The sequence below is a fragment of the Poecilia formosa genome, unplaced genomic scaffold (assembly GCF_000485575.1).
Source record: "Poecilia formosa unplaced genomic scaffold, Poecilia_formosa-5.1.2 Scaffold55, whole genome shotgun sequence".
Lineage (NCBI taxonomy): Eukaryota > Metazoa > Chordata > Actinopteri > Cyprinodontiformes > Poeciliidae > Poecilia > Poecilia formosa.
This window is the reverse complement of record NW_006799994.1, coordinates 1,201,887-1,213,732: the sequence shown is the minus strand read 5'-3', so window position 1 is coordinate 1,213,732 and position 11,846 is coordinate 1,201,887. Positions and strand designations below refer to the sequence as shown.

The 11,846-nt window shown below is 37.5% G+C and overlaps 2 protein-coding genes and 1 long non-coding RNA gene across 3 annotated transcripts in view; all 3 read right to left on the bottom strand.

Annotated features, from left to right (window-relative positions):
* Nucleotides 1-1,083, bottom strand: part of edc4 (enhancer of mRNA decapping 4) — a 33,828-nt gene extending 32,745 nt beyond the window's left edge. Inside the window, exon 1 of the mRNA XM_007553208.2 lies at nt 845-1,083. Coding sequence (XP_007553270.1) covers nt 845-932 — 88 coding nt within the window. The 5' untranslated portion in view covers nt 933-1,083. The remainder of the gene's footprint in view (nt 1-844) is intronic.
* A 1,014-nt stretch (nt 1,084-2,097) lies between these two features.
* nutf2 (nuclear transport factor 2) lies at nt 2,098-9,751 on the bottom strand. Its single transcript, XM_007553207.2, has 5 exons — nt 9,641-9,751; nt 6,140-6,261; nt 5,273-5,344; nt 4,087-4,185; nt 2,098-3,002 (listed from the first exon to the last, which is right to left on the bottom strand). The coding sequence occupies exons 2-5, from the start codon at nt 6,236-6,238 to the stop codon at nt 2,889-2,891; spliced, it is 384 nt and encodes a 127-aa protein (XP_007553269.1). The 5' UTR covers nt 6,239-6,261; nt 9,641-9,751; the 3' UTR covers nt 2,098-2,888.
* Nucleotides 9,752-10,586: 835 nt separating this feature from the next.
* On the bottom strand, nt 10,587-11,534 carry LOC107836400 (uncharacterized). The gene is made up of 2 exons (XR_001662285.1): nt 11,450-11,534; nt 10,587-11,103 (listed from the first exon to the last, which is right to left on the bottom strand). It is a non-coding gene; the product is annotated as an uncharacterized LOC107836400 (long non-coding RNA).
* Nucleotides 11,535-11,846: the final 312 nt, after the last annotated feature.

The window sequence follows — 11,846 nt, the reverse complement described above, 5'->3', positions numbered from 1 at the left end:
AATAAAAAACATGAAAAATTTCAGAAGTTGTGCAAAGAATATAAAATATATGACAATTTAATTTTTATCATGACATTATGGAAAATAATGAACTTTATCACAATATTCTAATTTTATGACCAGCACCTGTATATTGGTCTGATAAATAAAAATGTGCCTAAATTCATAACCAATAAGTATTTCAATCTTGTGTGATTTTTATATGCATTTCTAGAAAGGGAGGGGAGAAATCATTAAGTATTTGTTCATTTATTGGTCACAATTCCAATATTAATATCGGATATTGATATTGGTAGAAATTTTCACATTGGTGCATTTCTGTTAATCTCCATGCATTCCTTTTTTACATTGAGAAACTAAAAATGAGAGGACAGAATTTCTATTATTATACACTTTAATTTACTGTACTTTTCCAGCCAATCAAGAAACTCTGTGAATGACGCCAATTATCCAAGAATTCGAGTTTATCACAGAGACGTTTTTAACATATTTCAAATGGGTTTAAATGAGTCTAGACAAAAAATAGCTAGAACAAAATAATAATAAATATGTGGAGGGGGGGGAGGAACTCGAGTATTTAAATGTTTTGGTAGCAGGGACACATTTCAACCAGAAAACAGACTGAGATACAAGCTAGCTGCTAACAGGCCGAAGCAGAAACGATTCTCAGCAGACTTTAAAAGGTAGAAAATAATATATTCACTGCTATTAAAAACATTTCCTCCACTGAGGTATTATATCAGCAGCTAAAGAAACGCCCGCTGGGTAAACTGTGCTACGGTAAAGAGTGAGGTTAACCCCGAGTTAGCCTGTGCGGCCTAGCCGTGTAGCATCCCCCACTTACCGGCGCTGCTCCCCGGACGGTCGAGCTTCAGGATGTCCCGGAGGTGCTGGGTCGCTCCCTCGATGTCTATGTTAGAGTTGGACGCCATGGGTGAGGGGAAATGGGAAGGGATTTGGGAAAACACTGAGGGGAAAATATTGTTTTAATTCGATGCGAAGCTGTCACAGTTCACCCAGAGCAACCGTCCAAACTTCCGTTCTGTCCGTGCTTTCCGTTCCGTCTGCTCATAGTCTCTGCTCATTGGTTCCTACCTGAAAATCGTCTGAGGCCAACTCACGAGGAGCGCGCCATCTACTGTACAGTCATGTTTTAAACACCTTTTCATTATTTTAGAGAGTAGTAATTTTACTAAAAACAACTTCTGACATTTTAAGAGAATTGGTCAAAATTCTTGTTATTCTATTTACATATTTAATCAGATGTTGCTTTCTTGTTAGCAAGACAAAGTTAAAATTACTTTCCTTTCCTACTCGGTTTAAGTTGTGCAGAAGTTTTGCTTCCGATAGATTGTGTAGCCCCCCTGATGACATAACATTGTGTTAAAAAGTATTAATGTCGCGTTTTAACAACTAACTGATTTTAATATAATCTTGTGATTAAATGGGCCAGACTTTAAAAAGTTATTAAAAGGGCAATTTCTGTGGAGTCTTGAAACTTTCTTTTTAATGCCTGTCTGTATTGCTTTGTACCTTTTCCCCATATCAGGAAAATTGAGATTAATATTTTAATTTATATAAGTACTAAAATACTTTAAAATTAAGAAGTTATAGTACTTTTTTGGGGAACCTGGAGCTACTGCTTAGGGACATATTTAACCCAACGTGCATTAATTCATACCCGTTTACGAATAGCACAACTTACTTTAATTTGCCTTAGTAGAATCTTTCTGTAGTAGATAGGGCACCAAAACTGACTTTGGGGCCCCACACACTTGTAAACCTGCCTCTGGTTTTAAATATTAAATTTGTCTTCCTACCAGGATTAGTAGATAAATCTTTATTTGGTTATTAACCTCTTAAAAGTTCACTAAAAAGGTGCAAGTTGCTGGTGGTTCTTAGCTTGACCGTTGAAAGCCGATCACAGGAAAATCAAGTGATTTATTGGTGCATATTTACTGATAACTACGTAAATAAAAATTATTTTTGAATTCATATGCTTTGAATCGTTTTGTTTTTATGTTTTTTTACTTGAAGTAATCATAATCACGCAACATTTCAGTGACCACACTGCTACGACAGCTGAAGCAAAACCTCTGGAGATTGGAAGTCTTTATTGGCCACATCTGGGCCAAAGAAAGTGCCTGAAGCCAAACAAATAAACAAGCAAAAGAAAAAAAATAACTTCAGTACATCGGCTCTTCAAGTAATTTCTCTGGTGAGGAAACGGTTCAGAAAATGACATGGAGAGACCACACAGTTAAGAAAAAATGTCCAGGTTTTATTGTGTATCGTGGCTGTTGTCCTTGTCGACTGCCAGATGTTGAGTGAAAGAGAAGAAGAAAGAAAGAAAATAAGATGAACGCTCATCCTCCAACATCCTTTGGTCTGCAACAGCTAAACCTGGCAGCATGAATCACGCTTAGAGGGGCAGAAACTAAACTTGACTCACTAAGAAGAGTTAAGGTGAACACATGAATGGGGCGTCTCAAATAAAACCTGAACACGGATCTACAGAACCGAAGAACCGAGTCGACAGCAGAGCAGAACGGGTTAGAATCAAAGCAGAGCATGAGTTAATGGCATCGATCGGATGTTTGTCCTTCTGGTGGCTTGAGTGTAGATACTGAGGATCTCCCAGCGTCATGCAGATCGGCGGAGCGGCAGACAGGGGCGTCTGATTGGTTGGCCGGCTCTCAGCGAAGAGGCGTGTCGCGGTTCTGCTGGGCTGGAGGAGAGGAAACCCACCTGGACGCGGGTCGGTGATTGACATCTAGGGTCCGGCGTTTTTGCTCGTTTGTCAAGCAGGCCTGAATGAGACGGAGGGAGGGAGGAGCACTTCCTCCGTCTCAGGCGGCCGCCCCTGCCCGCCGGCGCGGAGAGGCGGCCTAGCCAAAGTTGTGGATGGCCAGCCTGAACATGTCATTGGTGCACACCCAAGCGTCGTTAATGTTCTTCAGGATGAAACTCTGATGGAAACCCATGATGGGGTCTTCATCCGCCTGCAGAGAGACACCAACACTGAGTAACTTCAACGACAAATACTAACACCACTAAGCCTGTCGCAATAAATCGATTAATCGTATGCTAAATTAAAACAAGCTCACTAAGTCATGCCTTACAGGTCACTAAGGCAACCTGACATGACCCAAATCAGATTTTGTTGCCTTGACGTGACCTTTTCCTGACCTTTCAAATGTGACCTGAATCTGTACGATTTTGCGTCCTGACATGCAGAAGAAGGAAAATCAACAAACATGGCGGACTATAATGAGGATTAAGTTGTTAATGTGCTGGGTCCTGTCAGACAACAACTTCAAAATCGCAAGATACGCTTCACCATTAGCATCTATGTTTACTTCTGCAAACATTGAGCACTTCTTTTTCATTGTAGTTGGTAAAACAATGAGCACACTCTGTGTGTGATGGTATTGCGCCCTCTACTGCACATGTGGGACACTTTCAGGGCATTTGCAGTGTTCACAGGAGGTCACATACAAGTCGCATTTATTTTGAAGCGTGAACAACCACGCAAAAAAATAAAATTACGCAAAATAATAAAATCAGAATTGCGCATTAAGGCATTCAGTGTGAATGAAGCTTAATTTTTATTTACATGACTTATCATTTTTCTCTCTTTTGTGGTTCTTTGGTCTCAACTAGTCCATGTTTTTATTTCATGATTTATTTTATTTGTTGTTTCTGTTTTGTTTAGGACACTGATGTCCAAAACAGACATTTTAACTACTGGCAGGCCACAAAATTAATTATATAAAAATGCAAAAATTAGTTTATTGTGATATTTCTAAAAAATATGAAATCTGTATACCATTAAAGATTCAAAACACTGAAAAATTGTCAATTTCCAATTTTTGGGGGCATAAATTGTATTTCATTTTGTATTTCTATATATTTTTTTTAATCATTCTTGATTTGTGGACAGGGGTCAAACAAAATAATTTCAAGGGCCACAAATAGCAGGCCACACTTTGGACATCCACTTCTCCAGAAAGATCTTCAGAAACTCTGGAAAACTACTAATGAAGTTGAAGAAAAATAAGAAATACAGATGAGAGGTACAGTTACCTTTAGCTGTCCTACGACCATACTCAAGATGCAGTTGTCTGGAGTTGGCTGGTGGTCCTGCGCTGTTATACTATGCGCTATTTTTGTGAAGGGGAGACTCTGGGAAACACAATAAAACAGAAATATAAACAGCTGGGTTAACTTCAAGCATGAAAATAACAATAACCTGCAATAAAATGACACAAGGGGCAAAGAATTCCTCAAAAAAATAAGTGAAAATAGAAGATTAATACACCAATTAGTGAATTAGTTTTTGCCCAAATATTGCAGAATTACACAGACTTGCATGAAAATGTCAAAATTTGCACAGAAATATAAAGCATAGCACCGTTTAGGACAGATTTTTTTTAAAGGTGATTTTCAGCTAGTTACAAGCAGCAGTATGTAACTTTTATAAAAAGAATATTTAGTTGTTTTTTTGACATGTTGACAGTTTAATATGAGACAGAAAAAATGTTAAAAGATAGATCTCCTCCCCACCCTCCTTGAGCTACTATTGCCATCTGAAGAAATGCAACCAATCAGAGCCGGGAGGGAAAGGCTTACCGCTGTTAATCAATCTCATGTAATTGCTGCTAAATGTTCCAGTGGGAGGAAAACAACTTAATGTTACAGAAAAACTGTTTACCCACCATCATACAAGGCTATGCTAACTAGCTTTAGCATCCATGGCAGCCTCCGAATGAGCAGTGCGTACAGAAGCATGATTGACAGCGTTCCTGGCTCCGATTGGTTGTATCGGAGTCAGGAGCGCTGGAGGATAGCATTCTTCCAGTGCTATCTAGTTAGCACTGGAAGAATGGAGAGGAGCTTTATTTTTTTACCCACATTATCTGCTTCATACCATAGAGTCATGACATAGTGACTGTTTCAACAAATATGTAAAAAATATTTTAAGAAAAATGACATACTGCAGCTTTAAGAATCTGTTTCACCTGCATAGAGCTACTTTGACTGCATTTTGTCCAGTCAGAGCAAAATCCTACACATTTAACTCCAGGCTTGCCCACATGAAATATTGTTTGACTCATTGAGGCAATTAAATGAAGTCATTATGTTTCTCAAAAATGCTTTGGATCCTTTAATGTTATGAAAACGGTGGCTTTTCTTATTGACCTGCAGCATAAAGTAAAAGAGTCAAAGTTTTTCTCCATTTCTTTAACCACAAATTACCATAAAAACTCACAGTGAGTTTCTCAACAATTGCTATTTTTCCCTGGTAGGGCTGTCCTTCCCATGTAAGGCATGATGTATCGATCTGAGAGGAGAGACGGGAGACGAACGTTAGCTGGAAAAATCATCTGTCTTCATGAAAAACAGTCAATCCACACACAGAACCAGTCTGAGATAAATCAAATACAAAAAGGTTACAGCTCTGTTGAAAGAGTTTTTACAAAACCTAAATGTTTACCTCGCTGCAACTGAAATTAAGTATTTTGGTTTTTATTCATATTATTATTTGGTATTTTCTGCCAATATTGCAACCGTCTTACTATTTCTACCAAACTTAATTTTATTTTCTATTTCTCTATCTGTGATTTTTGGTCACCTGAGGTTGTTGTAAATCTGCTACATGTATAAATCTTTACATAACTTTAACATGAAAAGAAACCTCAGTAAATATAAAATTTACTTTTCAAATGATTAATAAAAAAAAAGGCTTCCAAACCAATAACTGGCTGGACGCTAACAGGTTTAAGTCAGTAGCTCCATCTTGTTTGACCACATAATTGCGCCATTTGACATTTCAAGAATAAATTTGCTCAATGGAAACATGTGAAATTTGAGAAAAATTCACATTTTCTAATAAAACGTCTTTGTGGTGTTTTGCTAAGGTGGTGTTTTCTGGCAGTAGACCCCTGGGTTAGAGAAACAAATCCCAGCCAATCAAACAAATGAGTCCAGCTACATTTTCCTGTAGAGTCAGGTTGGTCAGTTTGGACAGCTGCTTCACATTAATCATGGTGAATAAACTACATTTAAACCATTTAACTTCAATATTAAAGAGAATCTGAAAATGATGGATGACAAGCAGAACCCAACTTTGACTCACATATATTGATCCGAGCTGCGATCTGTCCGAGTCGAACATCTGGTAGTAGTGCTGCACGAAGCTGGAGCCTATCTGCTCCCACAGAGGCTGCTCCGCCATCTTGAATCACCCTGCAACACACACTGGGCAGGGGGGCGGAGCAGACATCGGGTCACACACACTGGTCAACCCGGATAAAAGCAACAAACATCTGAACGTCCCAGTGAGCCCAAGTCAGCAGCTGTTTCTGTGAAGAACGCCGCCAGCTATTAGGAAATAATCACAACGTATGTATACAGGTGAGCGGGTACACTGAACACTGAGGGCGGCTGTGCTTTAGATGCGCAGCTTTACGGACAAACCGCAAAACTAATTTCATATCATCCCGGTGTAAACAAATGGGTGTCAGAGCGCATTGTGACGTTGCATCGCTGGTAGATAGGATTCTGTGTGTGATGAACGAAGCTGTCAAATCCCATCGCCAACATGGACACAAAGCTACAAATGGCTGGGAAAGGTGAGAGTTAATCTATTAAATTTAATTGAATTTAAATTGTCTAAAAGTATAGTGGAGTATAGACATTTTTTATAAGCATAATTGTGTGTTAAATTTAATATAATTTCAGGTTTCTGTGCAATTTTTCTTCAGGTTAACTTAGCTCTGTTAGCTCTTCTTTTTCTCGACTTTTGTTGTTATTAGACAATTATTCCCTCTGGTTTTGGAATTTAACGTACTTTTTTTTTTACTTTCAGATAGTTATGATGCGCAACTATGGCTACAAGCTATTGTTTTCACATCTGGGGGCAGCAGATTAGCATATGAAAAGCTCAAATAATAATCTGAACTCTGACCCCAACTCCCAGAGGAGACAGTGAGAAATAAACTATCGAAGAATACTCAAATCAGGACTGGTAAAATAAATGCAACAAAATATCAGAAAATCCCAGAGGACAATTTTCTTCCATCTGCAGGAGAGCTACAGCTTCAGAAAACATTTATTATTCATCATGACGACGAGCCGAAGCATCCAGCTAAAACATCACAGAGAGAGTTTGAAGATGAGGTGGAGGTTCTGGAGTGGCCTAGTCAAAGCCCAGATCTGTTCACAGCTCTGGCTGCAGTGTCCAGATGTGCAGCCTGACTGAGGATATTTATGAAATCACTTATTTCATGTTACAGATTTTCATTTGTCATTATTTTGTAAAAATCTGTTTCATTGACAATAAAGAAGTGTTTTGTTGGTCAAAAAGCAAAATTGTATTAATAATGATCGATTTATCAAAGCAACAAAAGAGTAAAACATCCAAGGGGGTGAATACTTTTTATGTGCCTTGTGTCATTTATTCTAAATGCTTAGAAACGGTAACAAGACCCTTAAATAGTACCGCTGACATCCGGGTTCCTGAAGGTCACAAAAACATGACATGAATTTATCACAATTTTTAGAAATACTTTCATCACCATGTTATACAGCGCAACAATAAAGTATGGTAAAATTGTTAATGTTGTTCTAAAAATTAAATGTTTCAAATAATGTTTGGACTACTGTGATAAGCAAGATAATTTAATTCTAAAAATACGATTAACTCAGACTGAGCTTAAGGAAGTTTATTGTTGAATAGAAATTCCTCATTATGATAAGTTGTATTTTTTGTTGCTGTCATTACAGGAAATAAGATTATCCTTTAAAACATTGCTCATTTCCAAAAGCAATACCCTAACATAATGTCCGTTTTCACCAAAACAGAGACCTTGATGTTTAGATATATAAACTTTATATTCTCACTCTACATCTGTCACATTTTTGCTGAGCGAGCCGTTTCTCCATTAGCAGGTTTATTGGAGTAGCAGCATTCCTGCAGCTTGGAGGAAATGACCAGATAATCTGATCAGGAAGTCCAGCTCTGACCTGGGATGAACCCATCAGCCCAGTGCAGGTGAGGGAACAGCGGCGAATAAATTCAATAAATCAGGATAAAATTACAACTTTTAAATTAAAATCTAATCACTGAAATGTTGGATGGAACATTTTAGATGCTTTTTTTATTGTCATGGTAACTACAACCACATCCACTCATTGACTTAAGACTCTAAACTCAGTGCACACAATTCTGCTTTTAATTGCTATACTAAAACTTGTGTGTTTTCAAATGAAGACTGACCTAAATTCAGTTTTTATTGCTGAGAACAAACTAAATATTTGTTCAGTTTTCTTCAATGGAGCCCAGAATAGTAACACAACTGGATACATTTTATTTAACAATCTAAAAACAATTTGAAGTTTTGGATCTATGATTCCGCTCCTACAAAAAAAAATATGATTATCCGTTTCAGATATGTCATGCTTAGTTTATTTTTGAGAAGGTTAAAAAAATAAAAAACATTTTTGTGATTTTAGTTTTTTAAAAATTATACTTTTTTAATGCCAGTACTTTTGAGCTGACAATTTTGGCTCAAGCGATAAAAAGTTTGGACAACCCTAGGCGTGACATCTTGGTTTTCCAATCTGAAAGAGTGAGTTGATCAGATAAAGATAAACCATCAAAACACCAGCAGAAACATAAACAAGCTGGTCAGCAATGACATGAAATGGTTGATTACTGTTGTGCCACAAACAATTTGTCAATAATTTAGCATATCTACTGAAATGTGTGCAAAAAACCAATCTTTCTTCCCAATAGAAGTCATTTTACAGTTTGGAAACATCTTGAAAGATGTCCCTTTCATTTCAATTTTTTTCTCTCTAGCATTTTGATCTACTGAGGTTATTCTAACTTTATTTATAAATGAAGGTAGATTGGAAAATGACTTTCCCGTTTTCTTTTTACAGAAACACATACCGCAATATTACACGCAAAACTGGAATACAGGGTTTTAATGAATAATTCTCAAAAATGAAAATACACATTTGTAAAATCAAAGCCCTAAACTGACAGCACAGGTCACGTGTTCTCAGGGTTGCTGCTGGAACAATCTAAGCGCGCTAAAACATTAGCACAGGACCCGCCAGGACCCGCACACTGCGGGACAGAAACGCAACAAATCCGCACAGTTTGCGGTATTAAAGAGCAGAAGGAGAAACGATGCGGCGGTGCCGATCAATGGTAAAAGCTCCTCTTGTTTAGACAGTTGACGTTAGCCAAGTAGCCGCTGCTAGCTTGTGAGGAAACTTGTCTGTTGATCCAGACTTTCCCACCCACCACCTCATGTTAGCCACCCAGGAAATAGTTTTTCCAAGGCGTTGGCTGACAGACTCATTGGGGTTGGTCTTCTCACTGCATGCTAAAAATACCCAGACCCTTCTAAAGTGCGGATACCTCCTACGGGCCCGCGCTTATATCCCTCCCGGACCAGCTACCCGACATAGGCGTGCCCGACGTTAGCCCGCTAAAACCAGAGGTTATTAGCCGGTTTGACCGGTCGTATTATCCTTAATTAATTCAAACGCCTAAATAAATTAATGTTTCTTTGTTTTCACGCAGGTTTATGCCCAGTGCATAAAACAAATGACATAAACTTACCTCACTGTAACGCCGAGGCCGGCTGCACGATGGCACAGTGCAATGTCTCCTACGCTGCGAAGGCACGCAACCGAGGACGCAGCCGCCGCGGTGCATTGTGGTTGTTGTAGTCTGTCTTCTTCGCACCGTTTGGCGATCCTACGGCTGCTGACACTCAATTTGTTGTATTACCGCCATCTACTGGACCAAACGTTTATCACAGATCTATGACAAGTTTCCCTTCTTTTTGTTCTGCTTCTTGTGATTTGACCTTTATTTTATTTGCATCCAAAAAATATTTGCAGTTGTAAATTTGATACCCATTTTATTCACTGCTTCCTTAAACTCTCCTTTGTGATTTATGTGCAATAGATTCAATAAATATATGCTGTACCATTTCAAAATTGCAATAATTTTGAAATGGTCCTGTTCTGTGTTAAGCAGCTACTTTAAGTGATTTATTAAGACCTGTATGACCTATTCTGATACGTGTACTATTGATTCTCATTTCTATGACAGATTTCTAATGATCTCTTATCTTTTTTTAAAGAAGGGAATATATTTTCCTCTACATTTAAGTTGACTGTAATCCTCTTTTCATTTTTATATTTCCTTCATATTATAATCATATTTTTAACTTCTTCAAAACTTCAATGATTAAAGTCACCACTAAGATGCTTCCAAAAGATAAATCCCACTCAAAACCACCTAAGTATTTTAGTCATTCATTTTGGATAGTTTTATCATAAAATCAACATGTTCTTTGGGTAATCTGAAGTAACATCATATTAACATCAAATGTTGGAAAAACAACTGGTGCACTAGTTGCCTCTGTTTAATCTGTAAAATGCTGCAAATAACCACTCTTGTTCTTAATATGATTATAAAGTTCTTGGTAAAGCTGATGAAAACTATTAACTTTACCTGCAGAGTGGAGTATAACTGAAACAATTAAGTACAAATTCAGTCAATGAGCAAAAAGCAACAGAGTTTATTAAAACATGTCAAACAGAGAAAATATGTTAAATTAATAGCTTGGAGAATCTTTTTTATCTCTGCAGAAAAGGGCTACACAAATTTTGCTAATATATGCATATACAGAGCTGTAAAAAAGTAGCTTAGAAATTTCATCTGTTTTTGACATTTTGTCACACTTTAATATTCCAAATCCTTGCATTATAATATCAAAGACATCCTGAGTGAATACAAATGAGGAAAAGTAAAACAAACAACAACACTGACATCTAACAGTATGGAATGGTTAACAAATGTATATTTCTAAAGCTTTAAGACTCCAGAGAACTACATTAAGGACCATTAAACCTCAGTTAGAGGGAAAAAACACCCCTGCTTTAGATTGTAAAAACTAAGATTATCTGAATCTTCTGTTTCATGTTGGAGTCATCGCTGCTGTTGTCAGCTTGGATCTGACTGATGGTCACATGTTCATCTGGTTCTTTATGTGACTCTGCTGTCTTCACCGCCTCCCAAAACACACAGCAATGATAATTAGTCACAGATTCAGACACAAAGAGCTTCTTACACCCCTCCCTGTTCAAACCAGTGGTGGACATTTGGTTGAATCATCAAAACAGTTTGGAGGAACAGAAATAGATTAATTTTGATGAAACATCATAAAAATGAACCAGTTCTTCTTCGTGGTCTGACTGCACACATTGCCCTCTGTCCATAAAACAGAAAACTGCTTTTGAAACAGGTAATTCATCAGTTTATGGACAAATGTTGGGATGAACTACGATTACTATTAGTGCCTTAGGACAGTAAATAACACCAGTGTTGAAAATCCAAGCAGAAAGGATAAAAATGTACCTGAAAAGCAGCTGAAAGATGACTTGGTTTGCTTCTTTTGTGGAGCGCCAGCAGGACGTCGTACTCAGTCCTGAAGAGTCTTCAGTTTGAAAAATGAAACAAAAAAACCCCATTAATATTATTGTCAAGATTTTGAGAAAGTGATCATTTCCATCTGTGTTTGTTTGTTTGTTTGTTTGTTTGTTTCTACGACAAAGAAATATAACTACATTTACGTCGGTAATGACATATTACTTTTATCCAGTGTACAAAGCAAGATCCATAAGAAGAATTGGAGAATCTTGACTGCCAACATCAGTGTCTGACCTCACAAATGCTGAGAATGATCAAATATTAATCTAAACACAGAGAGAAATTAGGAACCATTTTAGTCCCTTGCAAAATAATTTCTAGCTTT